The sequence below is a fragment of the Rana temporaria genome, chromosome 4 (genome assembly GCF_905171775.1).
Source record: "Rana temporaria chromosome 4, aRanTem1.1, whole genome shotgun sequence".
In the NCBI taxonomy this organism is placed as follows: Eukaryota; Metazoa; Chordata; class Amphibia; order Anura; family Ranidae; genus Rana; species Rana temporaria.
The window spans coordinates 271,932,091-271,959,744 of record NC_053492.1 but is presented as its reverse complement, the minus strand read 5'-3'; the positions used below and the strand labels follow the sequence as shown (position 1 = coordinate 271,959,744).

The 27,654-nt window shown below is 41.7% G+C and overlaps 1 protein-coding gene across 1 annotated transcript in view; it reads right to left on the bottom strand.

Annotated features, from left to right (window-relative positions):
- Positions 1–27,654, bottom strand: part of RFX6 (regulatory factor X6) — a 113,800-nt gene that overhangs the window by 75,421 nt on the left and 10,725 nt on the right. The window contains exons 3-4 of the mRNA XM_040350292.1: positions 26,839–26,962; positions 4,988–5,049 (exon numbers count right to left, since the gene is read on the bottom strand). Coding sequence (XP_040206226.1) covers positions 4,988–5,049; positions 26,839–26,962 — 186 coding nt within the window. The remainder of the gene's footprint in view (positions 1–4,987; positions 5,050–26,838; positions 26,963–27,654) is intronic.

Sequence of the window (27,654 nt, the reverse complement as noted above, 5' to 3'; positions counted from 1 at the left end):
CAGCATATGTTCACTTTTTGTGTGTGCACCCACAAGACCTGTCTTTATCATGCACTGCCACAAACAACGGCTGATAAGCAGATTGATATAAGGAAGCTATCTCCAGCCTGCAATAACATGTTATCACCAGGCCAGCTGTCATGCCATTTTTTCAGCATGTTCAATCACATCTCCTAAAAAAGGTTCTGCTATTTGTACTTCATCTCCAAAGAGCTAAAAATAATCTACATAAAGACAATAGCTAGATTGATCTAGCTGGTCTATCTATCATTGTCCCAATTAGTGGATTTCTTGGAACTGTCTAACCCCCGACTGAAAGTTTCATTCCACGAGTTAAACAAGATTGTATGGTGCATTTAATTTTTTCTTTTTTTAGACAAACATATATGAAAAGTATCAGCCTCATGTGAATAATCAAAAGTTTTGCGAATTACACAAATATAATTTTTCACAAAGTCTGCTGCCTCTCTTTTTATGATGGGAATTTACATATACTCCAAAATGTTATGAAGAGTGATCAGATGAATGCCAATCAATTGCAAAGTCCCTCTTTGCCATGAAAATGAACTTAAAAGAGAAATATGGTTTTTGTTTTGTTTTTTGAGATTCATACTTACCTAGGTGGATGCAGTATCAGACTCTGCACTGAGAACAGAGCCACCGAATGCTGCTGATGGCTCGGTTCTCAATCCTCCCTTAGCAGAGATCTGCTGTCAGTCAGCATGTCTCCTGCTCTATTCCTCCACGCTCACTGGAGCGCTGAGCTGTGGAGGGGCAGGGAGCGTCTCAATGGCTCGTCTAGAGCACTATGCAGCATTACAGGCCTCCTCAGACCACCATCCAGAGCACTGTGCATCATTACAGGCCTCCTCAGACCACCATCCAGAGCACTGTGCAGCATTACAGGCCTCCTCAGACCACCATCCAGAGCACTGTGCAGCATTACAGGCCTCCTCAGACCACCGTCCAGAGTACTCTGCAGCATTACAGGCCTCCATTCTGTACAACTCATCCCAAAATTTATACAGTACAAAAGTAAGCACAGTACACTTAACTTTTGTTGAGAACAGTCTTATCTATGTACATTGCAGGTATTTTTAATAAACTTTCTTGCAGTTATATTGCATACCTTTTGTTATTCTGAAGTAATAGCTGTTTGTTTGTCATGTTGTGCACTTAGTCACTGAATCTTAATGGGAGTGATTTCATAACATCTCTCAGCTGCTGCTTACCCAGAATTGGATATATATAGTGGGATGTGGTCACTGGGAGTGGCACTGTCAATATTTTTTGCATGGCACAGGGCACCTAAAGGCACATACATGTACAGGCATACCCCACTTTTAAGTACACAGTGGGGTTTATTTACTATCACTGGAAAGTGCAAAATCAGGCTCACTTCTGCATAGAAACCAATGAGCTTCCAGGTTTTATTACCAAAGCTTAATTGAACAAGCTGGTGTTGGAAGCTCATTGGTTTATATGCAGAAGTGAGCCTGATTTTGCACTCCCCAGTAAATAAACCCCATTTTGTACTTAAAAGTGGGGTATGCCCGTAGTATATTATAGAGGGACAATTTAGAGCTGACTATGTGGGGTGAGTAAGAAAAAAAAATCAAAATAACTAAATTTTTTGCCCTAATTCAACCCCACAGATGCATAAAACCTCTAACGACGGGCCAAGTCAAGGCAGTGCACCACCACAGTAAACTATTTGCACTGCTCTTTTAAGTGTTTCAAAATACAAATGTAGCGACCTGCTACTTTTTAGCTGGCGCTGCTTTAAATTTAGAGGGTAGTCTGAGAGTTAGTTGGCTCAGACTGTAAGATTTTTCACTAAATATGGGCCTTTGTTCCAGCCAGGCTGTACTGTGAGTGACCACTATTGTTGTCTGGGGTGTTGTTGTTATTATTCCAGGCCGAGGGTGGCAGCAGTCAGGTCAAGGTGTTTTGGGTGTTCCCCTTCGGCAGCAAATCAGAGGGAGTTGATCGTCCCGCTGAGCATGCTGGGGAGGAGTACTTAAGGGACAGACGTCGCTAGTCCGGGGTGGTCGCCTATCCTGGGTCTGTCGTCCCACCACCCCCGTGTGGCGGCCTTCATGGCCGGGGGTGCGTGCTACACTTGTAATTATACTTCAATATACCATAGTAACATCTAACAAAAAGATCTAAAAACACTGAAGCAGCAGACTGAAAATTAATATTTGTGTCATTCTCAAAACTTTTGGCTGTAGTATTGTAATAAAAAACCTTGGTTTTTGTATAATTTGTAAATACAAGAGGCAGCTATATCTGCTCATTAGACATGCAAGCCTCTTGCATTTTAGTAACACATAATGTACTTCCACACAATTCAATTCTATGGGGTTGATTTACTAAAGGAGTAGTGAACGTTAATTTCTACAAAGTGAATATAAAGGTCAAGCTGTATTCACCCGCAGCAAACTTTGCTTTACTTACTAATCTATAGGAACATTTACTTTGCTTAGTAAACAGTCTCTACCTAATAGGGGTTCATTAACTAAGGCAATAGCAGCTGTTTGTCAATAGGTCATCTGACGGGTGTTAAGCAATTAGACAAAGCAATTTTAGTGGCTAGTCTACATTTCATTTATAGCTGAATTTGATGCTTTTCTGAGCTGCTCCTGATTCCCTTCTGAGTTGTTTCAAGCTTTCCATGAATCACAATATATTCTCACTGAAAATACACTTTACTTTCCTGTCATACCTATTCTTTATGGTAACACATGGTAAAAGCTCTAAGCAGATAGGTGAGCTTCCACAATTGCATAGATTGTTGGTATCTTAATGTACTTTAACCACTTGCCTTCTGGGCACTTTTACCCCCTTCTCGACCAGCCCAATTTTCAGCTTTCAGGGCTGTCACACTTTGAATTAAAATTGTGTCATGCAACACTGTACCCAAATTAATTTTTATATATATATATATATATATATATATATATATATATATATATATATATATATATATATGCCAATAGAGCTTTCTTTAGGTGGTATTTGATAACCACAGGGTTTTCTATTTGTTGCTAAACAAGGAAAGAAATACAGACAGACCATTAAAAAAACAAAAAAAAAACATAATTTGTTATAAAATTTTGCAAACAGTTATTTTTTCCTTCACTGATGTGAGCAGATGAGGCTGCACTGATGGGCACTGATAGGCTGAACTGACAGACACTGATGGGCTGCACTGATGAGGCGGCACTGATGGGCGGCACTGATGAGGTTGCATTGATAGGTGGCCTAGATGGGCACTGATATGTGGCACTGATGGGCTCTGATAGGTTGCACTGATATATGGCACTGGTGGGCCCTGATTGGCAGCACTAATGAGCACTGTTTGGCAGCACTGGTGGACGTTGATTGGCAGCACTGATTGGTAGCATTGGTGGGCACTCTTGGGACTGCACTGATAATCAGGACACTGATAATAAGTGCCCTGATTATCAGAGCCGATGTCCCTTTAACACAAGCTGGCTATCGGCTTACTTCTTTTCTCCTCATGCTGACAGTGTGATTGGCCCTTTACCTTGATCTGTGATCAGCTGAGTCCTTCAGACTCATCGATCACAGAGCACGCTATCGCACGCCACAGGGGGTACGCAGGAAGCACGATCAATAGATGCCCTCCCGACAAAGTAAGCCCATACTGTAGCCTCCATTTGGCTATAGCACAAATGGCGGCAACAGGTTAAAGTGCTAGTGCTAAAATATACAAATTGATATGCAACAATTTTTTTCATATAAATAAAGAACATTCCCCCAATTGCATATACAAACCAAATGAAGAACCTTTTAAAAATAGATAAGTAAAAAAAAACTCACTAGAGATTTAATAATAAATATATAATTAACAGTGCTTATGTGACCAATAATTCACGCTTTTCAAATAAAAAAAGGAAAGTGTAAAGTCTGAATAATCAATGAGTGTTGTGGCCATAAGTCAATGCAAAAAAAAATAAAAAAAAATGCAAAGAAGCAGAAAACAGGTAACTGCTTCATCTGTGACTCTTTCATCAAAGATCACACAGCCTCTAACCAGATCACATTAATCTCCCCTTTTAAAAAGGATTAAATAATAAAAACATAAATAATAAAAATAGGTCAATATGCTCTCAATAGGCTCAATGTGGATGAATCCCTTGGGAGACCGCCTCCTCTAGTTAGTAATAACCACCAATGTTCCCACCAGGGCACATCAAAGGTTAAAAGCATGCCACACTGGGTAAAATCATCTTTAAAAGAAACCAAAACAGTAATACCACCAGATGAATCACTTTATTGTACACTGAAGAGGTACTTACAATACAGAGAAATCACAAGCACAGAGCGGCACACTTTTGGGAGTCTGAGGGCATGATGACATCACAGGCCAAGCCCCACCCAATGCGTTACACTACCAACCAATATCGTCAGGGGGATGGACCAACATGGAGGTTTTTGTCATATATTCAGACAATTAGAGAGCTGCATCCTATATTTTAAATGTACGCTAAGCGCAAAAATATGTTCTATATACACAACACATGGTAATAAACACACTAACACATGGTTTGCTCGGATGCCTTAATTCGGAACATCACTCTAATGCACAAAAGCCCAACTTTAAACTAGTTATCTGAACTGAACATCTCTTGTGTGGGCCCAAAACAGAACAAAATGAATACATGATCATTTCCAACATCTACTTCCATCCCTGCTCTTTAGCATCCTATCAGATATTGAGCAAATACTGTAATCTTCTTGTACTTATACACTAGAGTTTACACTAACTACTGCAACATAAAAAGTAACTTAAAAGTACCTTAATGACTCTACAAGCAGTAGTTTATGTTGACTAGAGCAAATCCTTGCAATTTGTGGTTGGCCACTGCTGTCTGGCTGAAATCTGCTTGTTTGTTGGGGGTAAACATAATCACTATTAAACATTTATAAAAATACAGTTATAAAATACTGGTCTTACTTTGAATGTCCTCTGGTGCCCAGTCTTCTTGTGGTCAGAAGAGGAAACTTCTGTCGAATTGTCTAAAAACATACATACAAGACATAAGAAAGCCTACATTTTCCAGTTATGTTTTAAATGAAAAATACAGTACTGCTTTATTTTAAGTAACCAGAGAAATTATGTACTGTAATGGAGACTGCTGTATGGTTGTATAGCGATAGGACTAATTTTCAAATATCCAGACAACAATGACATCCCAAAATCAGTGCCAAGTCTCTATCACTTCTTTCAATAATGTCTCCTGCTTTTCCCTTGCACATTTGTTTTCCTCTTTCTTTCCATAGGTTACTTAGGCCGGCCATACATGCATACATACATACATACATACATACATACATACATGGATCAAATCTCAGGCAGGAACCTTCTTGGGTAGGGTTACCACCTCACCCCTTTAAACCCGAACACATATAAATTACACAGGTTCTGTGTCTGATTAAAGTGGTAATTAAACTCACTCACTCATTAAATTGGCCTCAGAACCTGTGTAATTTATGTGTTCGGGTTTAAAGGGATGAGGTGGCGACCCTATTCTTGGGAGGGTGCATGTGATCGGCACAGGTCCAATCAGCACTGTCCAGACAGAGGGTCAGGTGTCCTGTAGCCTCATAGGTCCTGAGTTTAGTAACAATTTAACTACTCCCTCTAGCAGTCTTCCACTCTGCCCTTTCTGTCATAGTACTCTAGATCCCAACTCTGGGTATGACAGGTTTACAGCAGCCAAGCATTTTTTGTTTTTCAGAAGCCAATCACTATCATTCAGGCATACTTCTATGATCTACAAATTAGTTAACATTTCAGGATTAGTACAGAAACATAGAAACAGAGAAGAGCATTTAAACAAACAGATCGGGCAGTTTACTCTTGACTGCCCATAGAGTAGCATGAGCTCTGTCTGTGTCTGCTGCGCAGAAACAAATTGGACACAGGTGCCTCATCTGTCCACTTTGTTCTGTACAGTATGACAATATGCAGTATGACTATACTCTAAAGCCCCATACACACTATCAGTTTTCCTGCAGGTTTTCTCTTCGGGTTTACCAAAACCATGTACTGCAAGGACCTGCCTGATTGCATACAAATTCAAACTCTTGAGGTTTGACCTCATATTATATGGTTTTGGTAAACCTTAAGAGAAAACCTGCAGGAAAAATGATAGTGTGTATGGGGCTTAAGGCCCTTTCTACATGGGGCCGACTCTGCTGATCTGCTGCTGAGCTTAACAGGGTCCGCCCCTTGTGAAAGGGGCCTTAGAGTGTACTGCATATAGTTATACTGTACATGAAGTTCAATAATGTTTAAACATCTTTCCTTTCTTAAACATTAAATTATAATATGTCAACTGGCTGCTTTTTATTTTAGGATCAACTAGTCAATTATCTAATGCCATGGTTCTCAACCTGGGGGTTGGGACCCCCTTGGGGGTCAAATGAGGATTTGCCAGGGGTCACTGAATCCTGGGCTGTTCCTGAAGCCTGCAGCTGCCCATTCAGTTCACGGCATGGCTTGGGAGCAGGGACTAGAGGTCAGCTGACTGGTGAGGAATGTGAAGTGGGAGGGGCTGGAGGAGACCCTTTCTGCTGATTTAAGCATAGGTGTCACTGCTACGAGACACCCCACTACCTGTGATTATAGTTGCCTTTAAAAGTCCACACTACAGTTCTCACCTTGATCAAGAGCACCTAAGTTGGCTGATCAGAACTCCCCGCCAGCACTGCCACTCATCCCAACTCCCTGCCAGCACTGCCACTCATCCCAACTCCCCGCCATCACTGACACTCATCCCAACTCTCCGCCAGCACTGCCACTCAACCCAACTCCCCGTCAGCATTGCCACTCATCCCATTCCCCCCACCAGGGAGTAAGAAAAGGAATAAACAGAGAATACACGGAAGGCAGAGGAAAAGAAGGGGAGGAACAAAGAAAAAGGGAGAGAAAGAATAAGAGAAAGAACAAGAAAGATGGCTAGAGAGGGATGGGGAATACAAACAAGAAATTAGGATAGAGAGATAAAATGGAAATAAAAGGAGAACAAAGAGAAAGAGTGGTACATCCTCAAATGTACCATAAGGGGTTTAATACTGTACGAGAGGAAGGCACTCAGGGAGTGCTAAATGTCCTTGGGTTAGGGGTGAAAATTTCTTGTCTTGCCTTGGGTGCTGACAACCCACTCTACGAAAATAATTTTACTGTTAGGGGTCCCCACAACTTGGGAAATTTTATCAAGGGGTCACGAAATTAGAAAGGTTGAGAACCACTGATCTAAGCTTTAATAGCTTCATTAACCGCTTGCTGACCAGCCGCAGCAGTTTTACGGCGGCAGGTCGGCTCTGCTGGGCAAGATCACGTATATCTACGTCATCTCGCCGAGCAGCCTATATGGCTTTATAGCACTGATCGCTATAAAAATGCCAATGGTCCCAAAAATGTGTCAAAAGTGTCTGAAGTGTCCTGCCATAATGTCGCAGTACCGATAAAAATCGCTGATTGCCGCCATTACTCGTAAAAAAATAAATATTAATAAAAATGCCATAAAACTATCCCCTATTTTGTAAACGCTAAAACTTTTGCGCAAACCAATCAATAAACGATTATTGCAATTTTTTTACGAAAAATATGTAGAAGAATAGGTATCGGCCTAAACTGTGGGAAAATTTTTTTTTTTTTATATTTTTGGGGATATTTATTACAGCAAAAAGTAAAAAATATTATTATTTTTTCAAAATTGTCGCTCTATTTTTGTTTATAGCGCAAAAACTAAAAACCACAGAGGTGATCAAATACCACCAAAAGAAAGCTCTATTTGTGGGAAAAAAAGGACGCCAATTTTGTTTGGGAGCCATGTCGCACGACCGCGCAATTGTCAGTTAAAACGCGACGCAGTGCCGAATCGCAAAAAGTGGCCTGGTCTTTGACCAGCAATATGGTCCGGGCTGAAGTGGTTAAACACTTTTATTCCACATTAGTTAGAAAAGCATATGGTAAATAATAGTTTGACATGAAAGGTATAGGGTTCTTTGGCATCCCTTTTAAATAGTGTATTATGGATCTACAATAAGCCAACAACCCAAGTTGTTCAGTATTCGGGACAAAACTGCAAAATTCCCATGTTCCTTATATGCTTATCCACTGTTACATATGTGAGATTCCAAGTATATGGTAATGCTGACAAATCTCATTTGCAGGTTTAGACATTGAAACTGATAAGTAACATTTTCCAGCCTGTTGACTTTCATGGACTGACAGTCCTTTCATTAATTGAAACAATATGTGCTTTATGTGATAATTAGGTGTCCATCAGACCCTATTATCATCCAATAGGGAAGAATGGAAGTGTTGTACTAAACACTGTACCACCCTAATTTTTCCAAAGTCTAAGTCAAAACAAAATGTTTAAAAAATCAAATTTCTGCTCTAGGCATTTATGGGTAGAAACACATTACAGTCTAAATTAAAGCTGGCCATACACGATGAACATTTTATCCAGATCCTGACAAACTGAAATTCTGTGTGTGGGTATACCCATGGCTGCTTGCCCATCTGACATCTTTCAATTGCAAAATGAAAGGAGTCCGATGGAAAATATTTTAGGCTGAACAGTAGCTGCATCCAATCAGATGCAGTCACTGGTTAGGTAATACAATGGGTGCAGCGGGAGATTCAATTATTCACACGTGGTTTGAGAAATCTTTTAGATTTTTTTCCTGGTCACACTAACGAATGAGAAAATAAAAATCGGTTAGATACCAAACATGCCTAAGACAAGCCCGGAATTCTGATAAATTAAACTGAATTTACTCGACACAGAGCCAAAGACATTTTGCAAATTATTTTTTTTTTTTTATATCAAAAGTCATACAGTAGAGGAAGTAGCAAAGATCAAACGTTTACCAAACATGATACAGATACAAAGGCATAAAATACCTACTGACCAAAAATGCACAAATTACCATTCTATACCATTAGAGGTACATTGCATCTCAGTATAAATACATCACATGCTGACAATTACGGTAAGTTGTCAGCAGGAAGATTTTAAAACAAACAAAAATAGGTGCACCGAAGTGTCCAAAAGATTTGAGCCATTGTATGGTCCAGTTTACAATATGGAAGTTGGAAAGGTGGGGAGAAGAACACACAGGACACACAAATGAGGTATACAGGCGGTCTCCTAGTTACAAACATCTGACTTACAAACTACTCCTACTTACAAATGGAGGGAGACAACAGGAAGTGAGAGGAAATCTACCCGTAGGAAGGGAAATTCACTCCTGTAAGAGCTACTATGGGAAAAAGGTTTGTTTCCACAACCCAAAATGTTCAAAATTCAATTGTCATTGGGACATAAAGTTAGGTGAAATCTTCTGAACAGGGGCAGAGTAAGCAAAACCAATGTTACAGGCGTGTTAACCCTTCCCTATGCTATCCATAAAGCTTAAAAAATCTTTTTTTTTTTGGCTGGATCTACACTTAAAAAATGTACCTTTTCTGACTTCAACTTAAAGTGGGGGTTCACCCGAAAAAAAAATGTTAACATTAGATTGAGGCTAATTACTGGAGGCAGAATCGGGTGTTTTTTTTAAATCAATGCAGTACAATGCTCAGTGCATCAATGCTCGGGACTGAGCATTCCTATTTGATTGACAGCCTCCCGACGGTCGCATACAGCGCGTCACGAGTTGCCGAACGTCGGTGCGGCTCTATACGGCGCCTGCGCACCGACGTTCGGCTACTTTCGGAAACTGGTGACGCGCTGTATGCAACAGTCGGAAGGCTGTCAATCAAATAAGAATACGCCCAGTCCCGCAGCCCATACCCGGAAGCGGCGGAGAACATCTATCTCTAAAACGGTAAGTACTGCATTGATTTTAAACAAAACACCCGATTCTGCCTCCAGTAATTAGCCTCAATCTAATGTTAAAAATAGATTTTTTGGGTGAACCTTCACTTTAAGAACAAACCTACAGACCCTATCTTGTTTGTAACACGGAGACCGCTTGTATCTCCCATACTCCAATACACTGTGAGCGGTCCACCATATCCATTCCTACTGAAAATAATTTCTGACACATGGTCCATGTGGTACCAACAGTGGGGTGGGTTTTTACTAAGGCAGGGACATTTTCCTAACACCAAGAGTGTTTTCAGTCGGATGACGGTAAAGTCTTGCTTTACGTTCACCATTGTTTGGGCTTGTTAGATGACAGGCTGCATTGTGTAGTGAAGCATCTGATAAAGCGATCCCGTTTTAATCTCAGGGATTTATGAGACCATAAAACTGTTCAAATGTAGGTACAATATTCATGGCAGGATATTCATTTTCAGAACAATGTAACTGCCAAACCAGGGAAATCTCTTGTGATGCCATTGAGTGAGATCTTTCTTATTTTGGCTAAGTATGGGAGGGAAACTAACCGCATATATTTGAGATAGGTTGTGAAGACTATTAGTACCTAAGTATCCAATGACAGAGTCCAACCATTTAAAGACAACGTTGTCTCATATGTGCTGCATAATCTTGTCTGGGAGGGAAATATTTAGGGCCTCTGCATTTTAGTAGTTATTTGAAAAACTCTGCCAGGTAGTTTGGTAGAGAGATAATTTGATTGGTGACATAGAATACAAAGTTATCCACATCCCCAGAAACATAGTCGTAGTTTTGGGATTTGAGCTTACCCTGAACAAGAATGGTTCCAAAGTAGGAATAAAACATGGAAATAAATGAGGAGCAATTCTTCTGTGTGCCATTCATTATTTCAAAGGGCAAAGAAAACATACCATTACTCTTGACCTGAGCCAATGGCCTTGAGTATACAGCTCTGATCCAAGTCATCATCCATTTACTGAGACCATTATGTTTGATAGTCAGTTCCATGAATGTCCAATCCATCAGATCGATAACCATGGTCTTGATTACTTTATCCTGGGCCTCTCTGGTAGGTATAAAACCAACCTGATCATGATGGATAATTTTTTGAAGTACCCTCAACAGTTTTAGATCCACATTGAGCAGGGAAATCAGGCGTCAATTAGGACAATAATGTGATATGGGCCCTCAATGAGTCCAATGAAAACAGAGTAAGCCCCCTCTACGTTGAAGGCTTTTGAGCTTCACATGAGATTACAAGGTCACAAGGAAGGGATGTTGTTCTGTTTGAAATATTCAGTCATGCTTTATGCATCTCTGCCATTACGAGAGTCCTGCAGTAAAGTGTTGTTTAATCGCCATGACCATAATTTAAGTATTTTTTCATTTTAAACCTGTCATTTTTAATCCTGTTTATTTTACTGTTGCTTATTGTCAGTTTTTTAACATCTTTTCTGTAAATATTTTATTGCACTGTTTTTCTTTTTCCATCCAAATTACAGTATATTTTACAATTGCTATGTTGAGCCACTGAATGTTTAAATCCGAAATTAAATAATCTTTACCTCCATGAGGGCTTTGTGTAACTCTGATACATTCCTTTCTGAACATGGCAGCGAGTGCCACAGACATTTCATAAAAGTTAGAACAGCAATAGCAAATGCTATGAAACCAGAGTATTTACATTAAAACACATGGTGGCTGCAACCATTTGTTTGTGTAGAGAGTTAAAGTGGATGTAAACCCAAATTGTTTTTTTTTTTATGTCACAATGTACAGTATAAGATTTCCTATCAACTGTGCCCAGTCTTGCCACACAGAGTTAACCCAGCTCTGAGCAATCCTCTTTTATTGTTCTGTGAAATAAAACTTACAGAGTAACTTACAGAGAAAAACCTTCCGTTCCGCCCCCTTGCTGTGAGTGACAGGTTGTTTACATATCTCATGCACTAGCTTGGAGACAGGCATTCCTTTTTAATTCCCACCCCCACTCCTTTTCTGATGTCATGTGTTTACTCTTCTGGATTTTGACTGGATGTTAGTGATCATAGCAGAATTTAGTGTAAGGAATACACAGGAAAAAATGCATGTTGACAAGGGGAGTGTAGAGGAGGGCAGGAACTCCCCCCACGGAGCTCCAGACAACAGATCCACCCACAGAATCTGCAGTTTTTCAGTTCTTATAACAGACAGAGGGGAGACATTTGACAAGTAAGGATACAAGTATGGATACATGCAGAAGGAATGTATATCCTTATAGATCAGCACTATGGCAGTAGTTTAGAAAGGATGAGAGTGGGTTTACATCCATTTTAACTGTGGAGCTAACTGGCCCCAATGATGATCACTCTGCTGGTGCTTCGGTTGTTTTCATGCCACCTGGACAATCTCTGCACAGGTTGAGGCTGAAGCCTCGTACACACGACCGAGGAACTCGACGGGCGAAACACATAGTTTTCCTCGTCGAGTTCCTTGTTAGGCTGTCGAGGAACTCGACAAGGCAAGTTTCTCCATTCCCGTTGAGGAAATAGAGAACTTGCTCTCTTTTTGGCTCGTCGAGTTTCTCGACAGTTTCCTCGACGAAAATGTACACACGACCGGTTTCCTCGGCAAAAAAATATCTCCCAGCAAGTTTCTTTCTGGTTTTTGCCGAGAAACTCGGTCGTGTGTACGAGGCCTGAGAGTTTAATATGTCCCACCCTATACACATGGAATTTTGTAAGATTGTGCAAATATCATTCAATGTTCTTTTTCTGTATATGGCCAGGCAAAAATTTCATATTCAGAAAATAGCATATCATTTTTTTTTTCTAAGCAAGGGCACCAAACATATCAGTATTAGTATTAGCAAAGCTAACTAAAAAAAACAACAATGTTTTAACATTAACATTTTTAAACAGCCATTGCCAAAAGTGGAATAAGAAACAATATTAACTCATAAGGCTAGTTTATAGAATAGTGAATATGACATTTACCAAACACATTAAGTTATTTATTCTCTGTCATTTAAAAGGCATGCACCAGGCATATTCACCTACACTGAATATTTAGTGAATATCGCAATCACTGCTTTTTAAATATTACCCACATAGTTTACAAATGTAATATTATGTACACTACCTGCTGTTACTAAGCACAATAAAGCAATCTTTATCTGTACCATTACCAAATGTATTACAGTAAAAGCTCCTAGCTGTAAAGTAAACATTGCAGTGATTTTTACAATCATATTAATAAAATAAGTGCAGTAGAGCAGCCCTTAGTAGCTCTCACCAGCCCACGTATACTTGACCTTCTGGCAAATTCTAAAATTACAAGATTTTTAGCCACCTGCCAACAGTTTATTACTTCTCTGCCTCTTATATTTAATTTCCTTTCTGACACATATGATATACCCAAATATGCTCATTGTTTAGAACTGAAAACCTCAGAAAAGTACAAACTAGGCAATAATTTGCTGCCAATATCTACTGACCTGAAATATTAGCTTAATCAGAAAAGTGACATTACATCAATGGAGAAGTCCATTATCTAACATAAGCATTAGTCTTGTGTTAACCAGTTTTTGTCTCACAAGTACTTTCACTGCTGATGCCGCATACACACGACCGTTTTTCATGTCATTGAAAAATACAACGTTTTTATCTACGTGATTCTTGTGAAGCCTTCCTTGCATACACATGATCGTGAAAAAAAATGCTCGAGCAAAGCGCGGTGACGTACAACACGTACGGTGGCACTATAAAGGGGAAGATCCATTCGATTGGTATCACCCTTTGGGCTGATTATGCAAATTTCCCTTCTTATAACTTGCTTCTGAGCATGCACGTTTTTTCTCCCCGTCGTAAAAGCCTACACACAACCGTTTTTCACTACGAGAAAAACGAGGTGAAAAACGACGAGAAAAAATAGAGCAGGTTCTAAACTTTTAATGGCCATTTTTCTCGTCGAGAAAAATGCTCTGGAGCCTACACACAATAGTTTTTAATGACCAATTTAAAAAATTGCATTTTTCTCGTCATGAAAAACGGTTGTGCGTACGTGGCATGAGTCTTTCTTTTTTTCACTCTCAGCTAAAATCTTTAAAAAATAGTCATAGTCAGCACATATCACATTTCCTCATTCACACTGTGGGGTTGATTTACTAAAGGCAAACAGGTGGTGCACTTTACTAAGTGCAGTTGCACTTTGAAAGAGCAATTGCCCAAGTGCTTAGTAAATCAGCAGAAGCTCTACTGACTTTCATCATCCAATCACGTGCAAGCAAAAATGCATTTTTTTTCTTCCCTGGTACATGATTGGGTATTCTTTGCAACATGAAGCTTAACCTCACTTACTAAGCTCTGGAGCAACTGCACTGATGGTGTTTTTCTTCTAAACACAAGAACAAAAATGTAATATATTGCAGCATCAGTTTTCTCTTATCAGCCTTTATTTTCACCTGGTGATTCTGTCAGTAAAAAACTTCCTGTCCTAGGCTGGCAATGCTTGCTAACCGTATCTGTGCCTAGGCAATGTTGTCACTGTAACCTGGACTGTAGCTGAACTGCTGTGGAACTTCTTTCTTTGTTGCTACTGCATTATCCTTTTGCAGTGTTGACAGGGTTAAACTGAATATTCATTAATGTAGAAGTTCAGCAGACATCTTTAACCACTTCCTTACTGGGCACATATACCCCTTCCTGACCAGGTGAAATTTCAGCTTGTGGCACTGCGTCACTTTAACTGACAATTGCGCGGTCGTGCGACGTGGCTCCCAAACAAAATTGACGTCCTTTTTTCCTCACAAATAGAGCTTTCTTTTGGTGGTATTTGATCGCCTCTGCGGTTTTTATTTTTTGCGATATAAACAAAAATAGAGCGACAATTTTGAAAAAAAAACAATATTTTTTAATTGTTGCTATAATAAATAGCCCATTTTTTTAAAAAAAACATTTTTTTTCTCAGTCTAGGCGATACGTATTCTTCTACATATTTTTGGAAAAAAAAAGAAAAAAATCGCAAGAAGCGTCTGGTTTGCGCAAAAGTTATTGCTCTTGCAAAATAGGGGACAGAATTATTATTATTATTTTTTTATTATTTTTTTTACTACTAATGGCGGCAATCAGCATTTTTTTCGTGACTGCGACATTATGGCGGACACATCGGACACTTTTGACACATTTTTGGCGCCATTCACATTTATACAGCGATCAGTGCTATAAATATGCACTAATTACTGTATAAATGTGACTGGCATTGAAGGGGTTAACACTAGGGGGTGAGGAAGGGGTTAAATGTGTACCCTGAATTATGTTCTAACTGTAGGTGGAGGGGGGGTGACTGGGGGAGGTGACCGATCTATGTCCCTATGTACAAGGGACACAGATCGGTCTCCTCTCTCCCCTGACAGGACATGGATCTCTGTGTTTACACACAGAGCTCCACGTCTTGTCCCTGTAGCCGCCGATCCCGAGTCCCTGGCGGACATCACGGCCGCCAGGCACTCGCATCGGCATCTCAGCGATGCGGCGAGCACGCGCGCGCCGCCGCTGGATGCGCGCGCAGGCCGTGTTTTTACAGCCTGTTAGAGATTCAGAACCACCCCGCGGCCGTATAAAGTCGTACGGCCGTCGGGTAGTGGTTAAGGAGACAAGGGGAGAAAAGCAGTACCTACTAAATGTTGTATTGCAGCAGAACACATTTATTCAGAAGGTGAACAACTCAGGCCTCGTACACACGACCGAACATGTTTGCTGAAACTGGTCCGCGGACCAGTTTCCGCAGACATGTTCGGTCGTCTGTAGCATGCTAAGAAACATGTTCGCTGGAAGCCTGTCCGTCGGACATGTTCGGTCGTCTGTATGACTCACCGGACATGTCCGCTCAAGCGAAAGCCCTCGCATGCGTCAAAAGTGATTCGACGCATGCGTGGAAGCATTGACCTTCCAGGGTCGCGCACGTCGCCGCGTCATCGTCGCGGCCACGTCACCGCGTATCCTGTCCGCGGGGAATTTGGTCTGATGGTGTGTACAGCCATCAGACCAAATGATCCCAGCGGATATGTCCGATGAAAACGGTCAGCGGACCGTTTTCATCGGACATGTTTGCCCGTGTGTACAAGGCCTCACATATTGAAAGTCTTGAGTATGGCATACCATAATGGAGTTCTAGTAGCTGACCTTAGGGCACAGTAGGACAAACCAGGGATACAGCAGGAAGATACCATTATGATATGTCATGCTCAAGACTTTTAATATGTGAGTTGTTAACCTTCTGAATAAATGTGTTGTGCTTCAATACTTCACTTAGATGAGCTTGTCTTAATTCTGCCGAACCTAACTCGAGCACTGCCAGTCTATCTGGTGTATCTCTGGAGCACCGCCGACTCTATACTGCGCCAGCCGATGCAGTGCTGAATCCTCTCAGAGCCTTGCAACACAGCCAGGGGTGGAGAAAAGCAGATGACAAGGAGCAGCCAAGGAGAGACCTGGGAGAGATGGACACACCAGCAGGGGAAGACTCCACCTGACTACAATGCAGGAGATTCGGAAGTCAGCTGCAATCCGCTATCCGGGAGGTCAGAGAACAGCGTGAAGAAGAAGTCCACCACACTGCAGAGGATCACACACACCAGCCTCACACACAGGCCAAAGATAAGTGCTGGAGCAAGGGAAGCCAGGGGAAGTTAGTCAGCAGGATTAAAGAGGATGAAAGAGCCAGAGCTAGAGCACACCCCACGCACGTCCCCTCACATCAGGTGTTCCCTTTTCTTTGGCAAAATTGTCAGTCTCTGATTATCTCCTGTACTATGTCCGCAGTCTCTGATTGTCTCCTGTACTATGTCCGCAGTCTCTGATTGTCTCATGTTCTATGTCCGCAGTCTCTGACAGTCTCCTGCAGTATGTCTGCTGTCTCTGACTGTCTCTTGTACCATATCTTCAGTCTCTGACCGTCTCCTATAGTATTTCCGCAGTCTTTGATTATGTTCTGTAGTATGTCCTCAGTCTCTGTCTTCTGCAGTATGTCTGCAGTCTCTGACAGTCTTCTGCAGTATGTCTGCAGTCTCTGACATTCTCCTGCAGTATGTCCCTAGTCTCTGACAGTCTCCTGTAGCATGCCTGCAATCTCTGACTGTCTCCTGTAGTATGTCCACAATCTTTGACTGTCTCCTGTACTATATCTGCAGTCTCTGACCATCTCCTGTAGTATGTCCGCAGTCCCTGACCATCTTCTGTAGTATGTCTGCCGTCTCTGACCATCTCCTGTAGTATGTCCGCATTCTCTGACCTTCTCCTGTAGTATGTGTATTGATGTGCCGCAATTATGTGGGATTGCTCCACTGCTCAGTGAGTGGTAATGATGGGCAGTAACCTGTAGCAACCAATCAGTGAACAGTAGTGATCTGCTCTAATCTCTCACCACCAATCAGTGAGTCGTAATGATGTGCTGTAATCTCTAGCAACCAATCATTGAGCAGTAAGGATAAGCTGTAACCTCTGGCAACCAACTTCAGTATGTGATCTGCTGCAGTAAATTCTGCCTGCTATTTTTTTGTATGTCTCAGAATGGAGGGGGGGTCCAAGAAAATGTTTGCCCAGGGTCCTATCAACATTAAAGCGGAGTTCCAACCACAATTAGCATTTTTTAAATGTATGTCCTTTCATCCTGCGTTTTTATAATATAAATCTGGTCACCTAATATTTTACAATCCGCCGCTGATCCGCATAGATATTCAAAAAAGATAGTTTATAAAACTATATCTACACCGTTGTCATTTTGCTTGTGGGCATTGTGAAGCCTACAGGCACTTACTTCCTGGAAGTGTTGGATGGGGAGTGATAATTGGACAGCGCACTGCATCCTGGGAAATGATGACACACATTTCCCAGGAGCATTAGAGGGAGATGATGTCAGAATCCTAGGTGGTTTCAAAGGCAGATTTCGTGGGACAGCATAGCAACAGGCATTTCCAGATGAGTAAAAAAAAAAATTCTGCATGGGCACTGCCCAGGGGCCCCAGGTACATAGGGGGCCCAATAATAGTCTTGCGTTACATCATGCATGCCAACTGTCCCGGATTTCCCAGATCAGTCATGCGTTTTACTAAGGTGTCCCAGAATGGCCATGTCCTAAGCAGCATTCTGGAACCTGTGCTGTGCCTTCCTGATCCCAATATCGTGCCCTCCTTGATTTATCGAATGCTTTTTATATTGTTTAAAATCTATTTTATTGAAAGTACTAATAAATGTATGTTTAATTCTATCAACTAATTCTTGAGTAAGTGCGTAAATTGGGGCAGGCTGGTAGGGTCGCAGTGCATTACTTTGCCCAGGGGCCCATGATGCTATTAAGACGGCCCTGCACATGCGCAAGCCACACTGCACTTTGTGAATGGTCCTGCAGGCTTCTGGGATCTGTAATGTCTCCCAGACGGCTGCAGGCAAAGAGAGGGGGGCCTTTTGCCAAGATTGCCTAGGTACCCGCTCCTCCAAAAAAAAATTTAACGTGCCAAATATAGTAGAGGTGGGGGAGAACATGAAGCAGAATTTCCCATTTAGAGTGAAGTTTTTGCCAAGTTTAATCAGTTATTGGTGGTAGCAGATAGTATTTTACCCAAATTTCAGATAATACATAACAGCAGAGCTTGCCCCAAAATGTTACCAAATTTGGCAACCTTCAATTGAAATTAGATAAAAACCCTCTTCTTGATTCTCTAGAATCATGGGAGCTGACTAAGCAAACTGATATCTGCAATATCAGATATTGCTGATTAGGGAACCCTGTTCGGTTTACACCGGAACATTCGAACATTGTGAAAGTTCGAAACCGAATAACAAACCCCATTGAAGTCTATGGGACCCGAATGTGAAAAATCACATGAAGGCTTATATGCAAGTAATTTGCTATAATGGTTATAGGAGTCTGGGTACTGCCCTGGGGGCATGTATCAATGAAAAGCTTTTTAGCACAATAAATTTTACACTTTGGTATTATGCTATGGTCTTCTTCTCTCTTTTTTGATAATTTGAGATAAATGGACATCGCCTCAGGCACACCATAGAAGGTCAGGAGGGAGACCTAAAATCCCCACGCTTGCTGAGACCACTGTAATAGTGGTCACATTAATATGGTAAGGAGACTGCAACACTACTCCTGGGTGCCTTTTCTCTGGTGGATGAAGTTCGCTCTATCCTTCTACCTATTTTTTTGGATGAACATTTGAATAATTTCATAAGGACATCTTTATCCAATGAGGATTGATTTTTCATTCATCTAATGTAGTGGGACTTTTCTTCTTCATTTCCTTTACCTTTTTTGCACTCATATTCATTTGTGTTACACAATTGTTTTTTCACTTGAATTTGTTATTGAATTTGTTATTGTGAGATATAAGTCTCATTATTCACCTTGCTATTATAGCCATATATAATATATGTTCACAGTCAGAAATTTCTCAATTCTTTTGAGCGCTGTACCGTATATTCCATTGTTTTATTAATTTTTGTATCACAAATATTTGGTACTGGCAGCTATTCATTTATTGTATAACACTCATTATTGGTGTTTATTATTCACATTCATATTGAGCGCAGTGTTTTCCTTTTGGAATTTTTTATTTGGGTCTTTTCTCATGACCCAGTAAGCTAGTGGATCGTCGACTGGAAAGCTCTCCAACTCTGTTTTCGGCCCTAGATAATTGTCCACCATGTGCTGCAGACGCTGCCGATGGGGTGCGGAAGCTGACAGCCCTGGGCGGCGAGAACTAATTTTTTTTTAGAAATGCCTTCTCCACTGCTCCTCTCTTGACAAACAGAAGCCTCAAAACTATGTTTTTCATGACACTGTAACCTACCAGAGTCGGGAAAATGTTTGATAAACTCCTCTTTAAGGTGTCCTCAAGAGATTTCTTCTGCACTCTCTTTGGGGATGGGATAAATTCTGAGATTTTCCCCTTATAACAGTGGTCAAGGAGTGTTGCCAACCAATAGTGATCCTTTTCATTTACGCCATGTATTCTTGGGTCCTTTAGCAGGCTTTGAAACATTATGGAGCCCAAGGACCACAAATTTGCGGAGGAATGAAAAGCAGACACCCCGGGTCACTGAGGATTACAGTATCTGGAACTTCCACCTCCCAGCCACTTACTACTCCCAAGGGTTCTGGAGATGGAAAACCATCTCTTATTGTTTGACGTATGTCTTCCTCTGCTTCAATACCTCCGAAACTGCCAGAATCCTCCTCTCTCTCCTCTTGTGTGTTCTGTGGCATAGGGACAATGGTGTCTGCATAAAGTGGACCTTGAGAGTAAAGGTAGTCCTCCTCTTCTTCTTGCCTTGAGGGCCCTGTCCATAATGCCACCCAGCGTCTGCTCCAGCAGGAACACAACAGGAATTGTGTCACTGATGCATGCATTGTCACGGCTCACCATCCTTGTGGCCTCCTCAAATGGTGACAGTACAGTGCATGCATCCTTTATGAGCAGCCATTGGCATGGGGAAAAAATCTGAACTGGCCTGAGCCTGTCTGGCCCTCTGCTGCATGTGCAGCCACTGCAGCATTGCCAAAGTCAACACAAATGTCACAAATCAAGCAGTTTACGGGCAGGTGGAATTCCCGCGGAATTTCAGCCAACTGAGCACTGGCTGTGTATGACTGCCTAAAATCACTACTTCTTGCTGGCTTTAGTAGCTCTTCGATCTCTGGGTACCTATTTAGGAAACACTGCACCACCAAATTGTGTCAACTTTCCCTGTATAAGGGCGGACAGGAGGTTTGTGCCTTTATCACACATCACCATTCCTTGCACCAGCTGGCGTGAACCACCTCTGGGCCTGTCACTGCAGAACTGCAAGAATCTCTGCTCCGGTGTGGTTCCTGTCCCCTAGATACACCAGCAGAAGCACTGCATTGCACCTTTTATCCTGACTCATTGAATAGCCCTTTGAACACTTAGGGGGTACTTGAGGTTCATAGGACAATTCAGCAGAGGATGGCATGGAGGAGGAGAAGAGGGGTAGAGCTGACAAATCTTGCATCATCACCAGCTGTATGGAGATATGGGGGCACAACCAGCTGCAGCACTAAGCCCTGTCCTGCATCTTTCTGAGTTGCAAGCAGAGTTACCCAGTGTGCTGTGAACAAAATATATCGTCCCTGCCCTTGCTTGCTGGACCACGTGTCAGCAGTAACGTGGACTTTGCGGCTGACTGCTTTGCCCAACGATGCCACAACATAACCTTGCAAGTGATGGGTGATGATAAAGAGCTAGAATAGCCCTCCTAAAAAGAAATAGCGACTGGGAACCTGCCATTGTGTTACAGCACGTTCTGCATATTTCAAGGAAGGGGCAGAATTCAGCAAGTGGAAAGGCAGTAGTTGTAGAGCCAGCGGCTTTGACAAGCTTGCATTTAGATGCTGGGCATTTGGGTGGCAGGGACTGTAATTTTTTTTTCCTCTGCAGCAGATGGGGGAGAGAAATTTTCCATCTATAGTCTACAGCTGGTGGTGTGCTGTTGGCAGATGTGCAGCAAGGAACACCATGCGCTATACCATCATCCCTGTCAGTGGAGGAGGCTGAGAGGTCATGAGGTATAGCAGGGACAGACTGAGGTAAGCAAGGAGGAGGGACAGATTTGTGCCCCTTTTGTGTGGCCTTTAAGTGCTCTTGCCAACGGCTGAGTGGTGGAAGGTTAAATGCCTTGTCAAGCATGGGGTACCCAAAAGGTTGGTGTTTTTGCCACTCTTGGTGTGCTTGAGACAAAGTTTGTAAATAGTGAGAACGGCTGCACATTTACAAAAAAAAAACAGTCAGCTAAGCTGTGGGAAGTGGACCTGGAGATAACAGCTCAACAATGTGATGGAATAGGGTAGCTCCTCTCTACTCTTCCATGGTTGCTGCCCCTTGGGGTTGTGCCTCACTTTCCTCCTTTGCTCTATCCGACACCCAAGTGGAGTCAGTGACCGCATCATCATCATCATCTTCATCCACATTACCACTGGAGACAACTTGGCAATATGCTGCGGCTGGGGGAACATGAATGCCAATTTGTGTACCAGTGTTCTCCCCTCTCTGTAGGCTCATGTTCCTGCCTTCCTCAACCTCAGAACCAACATCTGAATCCAGTAATGGCTGTGCATCCTCAAGGAGCAAGTGGCTGACGCTGTGTTCAGAAAAAATAAATAAATCGCGCTACCCCTTAACCATGTGATAAACTTAATTAAAAGGATCACAAAAGATTAAAATTACCAAAAAATTAATAAACAAAATAAGTGATGTAAATTGTGAATGGTGGCATATAGTGTGGTGTCACTAATATGCCAAAAAAAAAGAGGGATCAGTTGCCACTTAAAGCAATCTCATACCAATCAGTGAACATAAACCAATGATTATAGTATTATAAAAATGTAAACATTAATATTAAAATCAAAATAAATGTTTACATTAAATCAATCAAATCAAAGGTATGCCTTAAATCAATCGGGTGTATAGCTCAATCAGTGGATGCTATACACCCGTGCTCTGGAAGAGGTAAGATATTACGAAACGGACGTAGGGCGGAGCGGCGCGCTGACGTCACCCAGAGCTCCAAACGATCCCCCAGCAGGACGGGTGTCCGGAATTTGTGTACCGGCCGACACACCAGATTTAAGGCATTATTTTTTTTGCAAACTTGTAAGTGCAATACAATCTTTTTTAATCATTTTTTTTTACACTTTTAATGCGCTATGTGGAGCTGTCATTGTTTTTTGCATGGTGGTGATCTACAATTACTATTGGACAAGATTCATTGCTTTAAAGACCGAATTTGTTTGAACTGGAGTGACATCCTTAATCATACACTGTTAATGATCCCCTGTCATAAGAGTCGGTAAGGAGCCACTTTTTATTGATTGGTGGATGATTTATCACCTTTTCTTGGACATGTTAATTATCAGAAGTTGGATTTTGGCACAGAGCACGGGTGTATAGCATCCACTGATTGAGCACTTATGGACTATACCTTTGATTTGATTGATTTAATGTAAACATTTATTTTGATTTTAATATTAATTTTGATGTTTACATTTTTATAATAATATTATAATCATTGGCTTATGTTCACTGATTGGTATGAGATTGCTTTAACCACTTAAGGACCAAAATGCAGGTAAAGGACCAGGCCCCTTTTTGCGATTTGGCACTGCGTCGCTTTAACTGACAATTGCGCGGTCGTGCGACGTGGCTCCCAAACAAAATTGGCGTCCTTTTTTTCCCACAAATAGAGCTTTCTTTTGGTGGTATTTGATCACCTCTGCGGTTTTTATTTTTTGCGCTATAAACAAAAATAGAGCGACAATTTTGAAAAAAAATCAATATTTTTTACTTTTTGCTATAATAAATATCCCTCAAAAATATATAAAAAAAATTGTATTATTCTACATATTTTTGGTAAAAAAATCGCAATAAGCGTTTATCGGTTGGTTTGCGCAAAATTTATAGCGTTTACAAAATAGAAGATTGTTTTATTGCATTTTTATAAAAAAAAAAATTACTACTAATGGCGGCGATCAGCGATTTTTTCGTGACTGAGACATTATGGCGGACACTTCGGATAATTTTGACACATTTTTGGGACCATTGTCATTTTCACAGCAAAAAATGCATTTAAAATGCATTGTTTATTGTGGAAATGACAGTTGCAGTTTGGGAGTTACCCACAGGGGGCACTGAAGGAGTTATGTTTCACCTAGTGTGCGTTTACAACTGTAGGGAGGTGTGGCTGTAGGAGTGACGTCATCGATTGTGTCTCCCTATACACAGCGAAGCACGGGAAAGCCGTGTTTACATACGGCTCTCCCTGTTCTTCAGCTCTGGGGACCGATCGCGGGACCCCAGTGGCGATCGGGTCTGCGGTACCCACGGACCCGGTCTCGGAGCTTCGGATCAGGTCGCGGATGCGCGCCCGGGCGCGCGCCTGCAACCCACGGCTGGGTAGATGTACAGGACGTATCAGTATGTACATCTGCCCAGCCGTGCCATTCTGCTGACATATATTTGCAGGAGGCGGTCCTTAAGTGGTTAAGTGGCAACTGATCCCTCTTTTTTTGGCATATTAGTGACACCACACTATATGCCACCATTCACAATTTACATCACTTTTTGGTAGTTTTAGGGCCATATTCTCAAACAAGTTACGCCGGTGTATCTACTGATACACCGGCGTAAATCAAATTTCCCGCCGGCGTATCATTGTTTTGTATTCCCAAAACAAGATACGCCGGATTTAGGCTAGGATCTGACTAGTGTAAGTCACTTACACTGTCGGATCCTAAATGTAATTTGTCGCCGGCCGCTAGATGGCGTTTACGTTCAGGTCTCATTTGTTTATGCAAATGAGCCTGATACGCCGATTCCCGAACGAAATCGCGTAACCGTCGCTTACGTCGTTTGCGTAAGCGTAAGGTTACCCCTGCTATATGAGGGGTAACCTTACGCCAGTCCCACGTATGCCATGTTAAGTATGGCGTCGGGTCTGCGTCGTCATTTCCCGTCGGGTACGTCGTTTTACTAAGTCGTTCTTGAATACGACTTTACGTCAATGACGCACACGTCGGCATCATTGACGTTTTCCGTCGAGAACTGGAGCATGCGCACTGGGCTATTTTAAGCCCGGAAATGCGCAGTTCGAACGGCACAGGTGCGTGCTTAATTTAAATACAAGCCGCCCCCTTGGAATTATGCGGGGATACACCGGGCCAATTACAAACTACGGAGCAAGTGTTTGGGGAATACAGCACTTGCTCTACAAGAATCTGGCCCTTAATCTTTTGTGATCCTTTTAATTAAGTTTATCACATGGTTAAGCGGTAGCGCGATTTATTTATTTTTTCTTATTTTGTTTTGTTGTACTAATTGTTTACATGATAATCGCGGCTCTCAAATTGAACAGACTGTAATTGTGTTACAGCTTTTTTCCATATGACGCTGTGTTCAAATAACTCTGCTAACTTCTCCTGGCCTGATGCTGGGGCTATGGCAGGAATAGCTGAGGACAAGGAGACAGGTTTGCCAGACTGGCAGCTGCAGGGGACTGTGCACTAGTCTCTGCTTGGGTGACGGAGGATGAGGATGGTTTAGTAAGCCAGTCCACCACCTTCTCTGCATGCTGTGGCTGGATAGCACGAGCAACATCACTAAACAGAGGAAATGTTGCCCTGACCACGTCCACCTTTGCCTATAGACACATACACTACTGGCCCACTTACAGTGCCATGGGGACTTCTGGCTCTCCTTGCTGTCCTCCCAGACATGATGGGGGGGTGGGGGTGCTTATTAACAAAATGTAATAAAGATGTGTACGTGGATACACTTTAATCAATGGAAAGTGGTGTTTGGTGCACTTTAATTTGAGTATTCACTACAAAGACACACTCCACAGATACAGTGCAGTAACGCACAAAACTATATGGCATTAAACTTGCAGTAACACAACTGAAACATACTGTGTTAAGCGTGCAGTAACGCCCACAAATGTACTGCATTATATGCCACGTAATTCACTGAAATATACGGCATTAAACTTGCAGTAACGCACCGAACTGTATGGCGTTAAACTTGCAGTAAACGCAACTGAAATATACTGCGTTAAGCGTGCACTAATGCACAGAAATGTATTGCATTAAATGGCACTTGACGCACTGAAATATACAACATTAAATTTGCAGCAACGCCATGAAATATACTGTGTTAAATGGTCACTACACTCACACTGACTGAACTATCCCTACATTCACACTAATGTAAAGATAAATGGTGGTCACACTATACTCACACTGACTGAACTATCCCTACATTCACACTAATGTAGGTGAAAGATGAATAATCGCCAGGGCTTTTTTCAGATGGAACTTGATGAACTCAGTTCCACCACTTCTGGCTCAGGCTCTCTGCCTACCACTATCACCTGTAAACACAGAAGTCACGTACAGTGGAGGTACTAGGGCCGGCTGGGAGCTTCAGCTTAACACAGCAACGGCACGGCACATTGTGGTTGTTCGGTGGGCCGAACAAATGGTCGAACGTCCTAATAATTCTGTTGTTCGGAGAACGGCCGAACAGACAAAGTTTGGCCCGAACTCATGCTCCGGCTGAACCGTTCACCCATCGCTATTGCTGATATCTGATGATGTCAGATATACCACTACTAATTTTTCTCTATCCAGCAGACAACTTTTTTGGTTTTGGATGCAAAAATTTTCCTTTTCCACTCAGAAGGTCGATTCTTCGATATTTTACCCAAGAGTCGCACAACTTTCATCCAAGATTCATATATTTTTCACATTGAATGAAAAGTTGTGTGAATTTTTGTTTAAAAAAAAATGATAAACTGACCCTAAAAAGTCACTTTCATTATAAAACAACTTACAGTAATTCCATGTATGCGATCTTCCAAATACAAGTTGCTTAGTTGACACTATTCAGACTGCCGAGAGCAGAACATAAACTGGATCCTAAACGTAAGGATACCTATGGATGTGACATGAGTGTCTCCTGATTCAGTCATGATCGTAGAAACCATTTCATGTCTTTGACACCTACAAACAGAACCATGCTAACAGCCAGTCAGTAATAACAATCAGTATGATAGGTTGCTATAGTTCCACCACAGAAGAGCTAACCCCAGAGCTTAATCCTAGAGTCCACTCCTAACTGCCCCTCTTTACTGTGCATCTGACCTTTCCGTTAAATCGGCAGCCAGTTCTAACATCTAAAACTTAAAAAACTCAAAATAATGTCAAACATGGCATTTTGCTATCCACAGAAAACATTACAATGGGAATCCTTGCAATGTCTATAATTTACCAGGAGAGACATTTTTAACAAAAGTTGCACAAACATGTAAAAGAGACTATTATTGCTTCCAGACCTATGACTACAAAACCCAGTCCATTTCTAGAGTATATATGAAAAACAACATACCTTTCCAAAAGTCGCTGCACAAGCTGGCTCCAATTTCTCCTTTCTGCAGAAATCTAGATAATGTGCGTACAGTATACACCTTGGCAAGCATACCCCTTCACATACAATGTAGTTTTCTTCCAACCTGTGATGTAAAAGTCATACGTTTCATTTGTATTCATCTCACTCCTTTTACAAGTCATACTACGTTTGTTTGAATTTAACAGACTGGGGGAGATAATTTCTTTATAAACTTATCACATGCTTTCTCTTCTCTAGCCATTATCAATGTAACCCAAATTTTTTTTGTAAATTACTATATTTAGACATTTCTTTCATAATTTAATCATTGAATAGAGAGATGTTTCCATGGGCACTAAGGCCTGTACATCATGAATTGGCCCTTTGTTTATGTGGCTGAAACTGCCTGGATCTGTGTGCAGGCAGCCTATGTAAGTATATAGGGATGTAGCCACTGTATAGAAGCTAACTTGACAGGCGTGGGTGTGCAGCCCCAAATACTGTCAGTGTGTGGTTAAAAATGTGGTGCAGCTCTGCATAGAAACCAATCAGTTTCCAGGTTTTATTGTCAAAGCTTAAAGTGGTTGTATAGTCATTTGTTTAACTTTTACCTACACGTAAGCCTATAATAAGGCTTACCTGTAGGTATAAAGAATATCTCCTAAACCTGTACGGTTTATGAGATATTCTCCCCACAATGCGCCACTGATTGCAGCGGCGCATGCACAGGGGGGATCCTCGGCTAAAGGGCTGGCAGCCGCTGGACCTTGCCGGAATAAAATCTCCCACGTGCATGCGCGGGAGTGACGACATCGC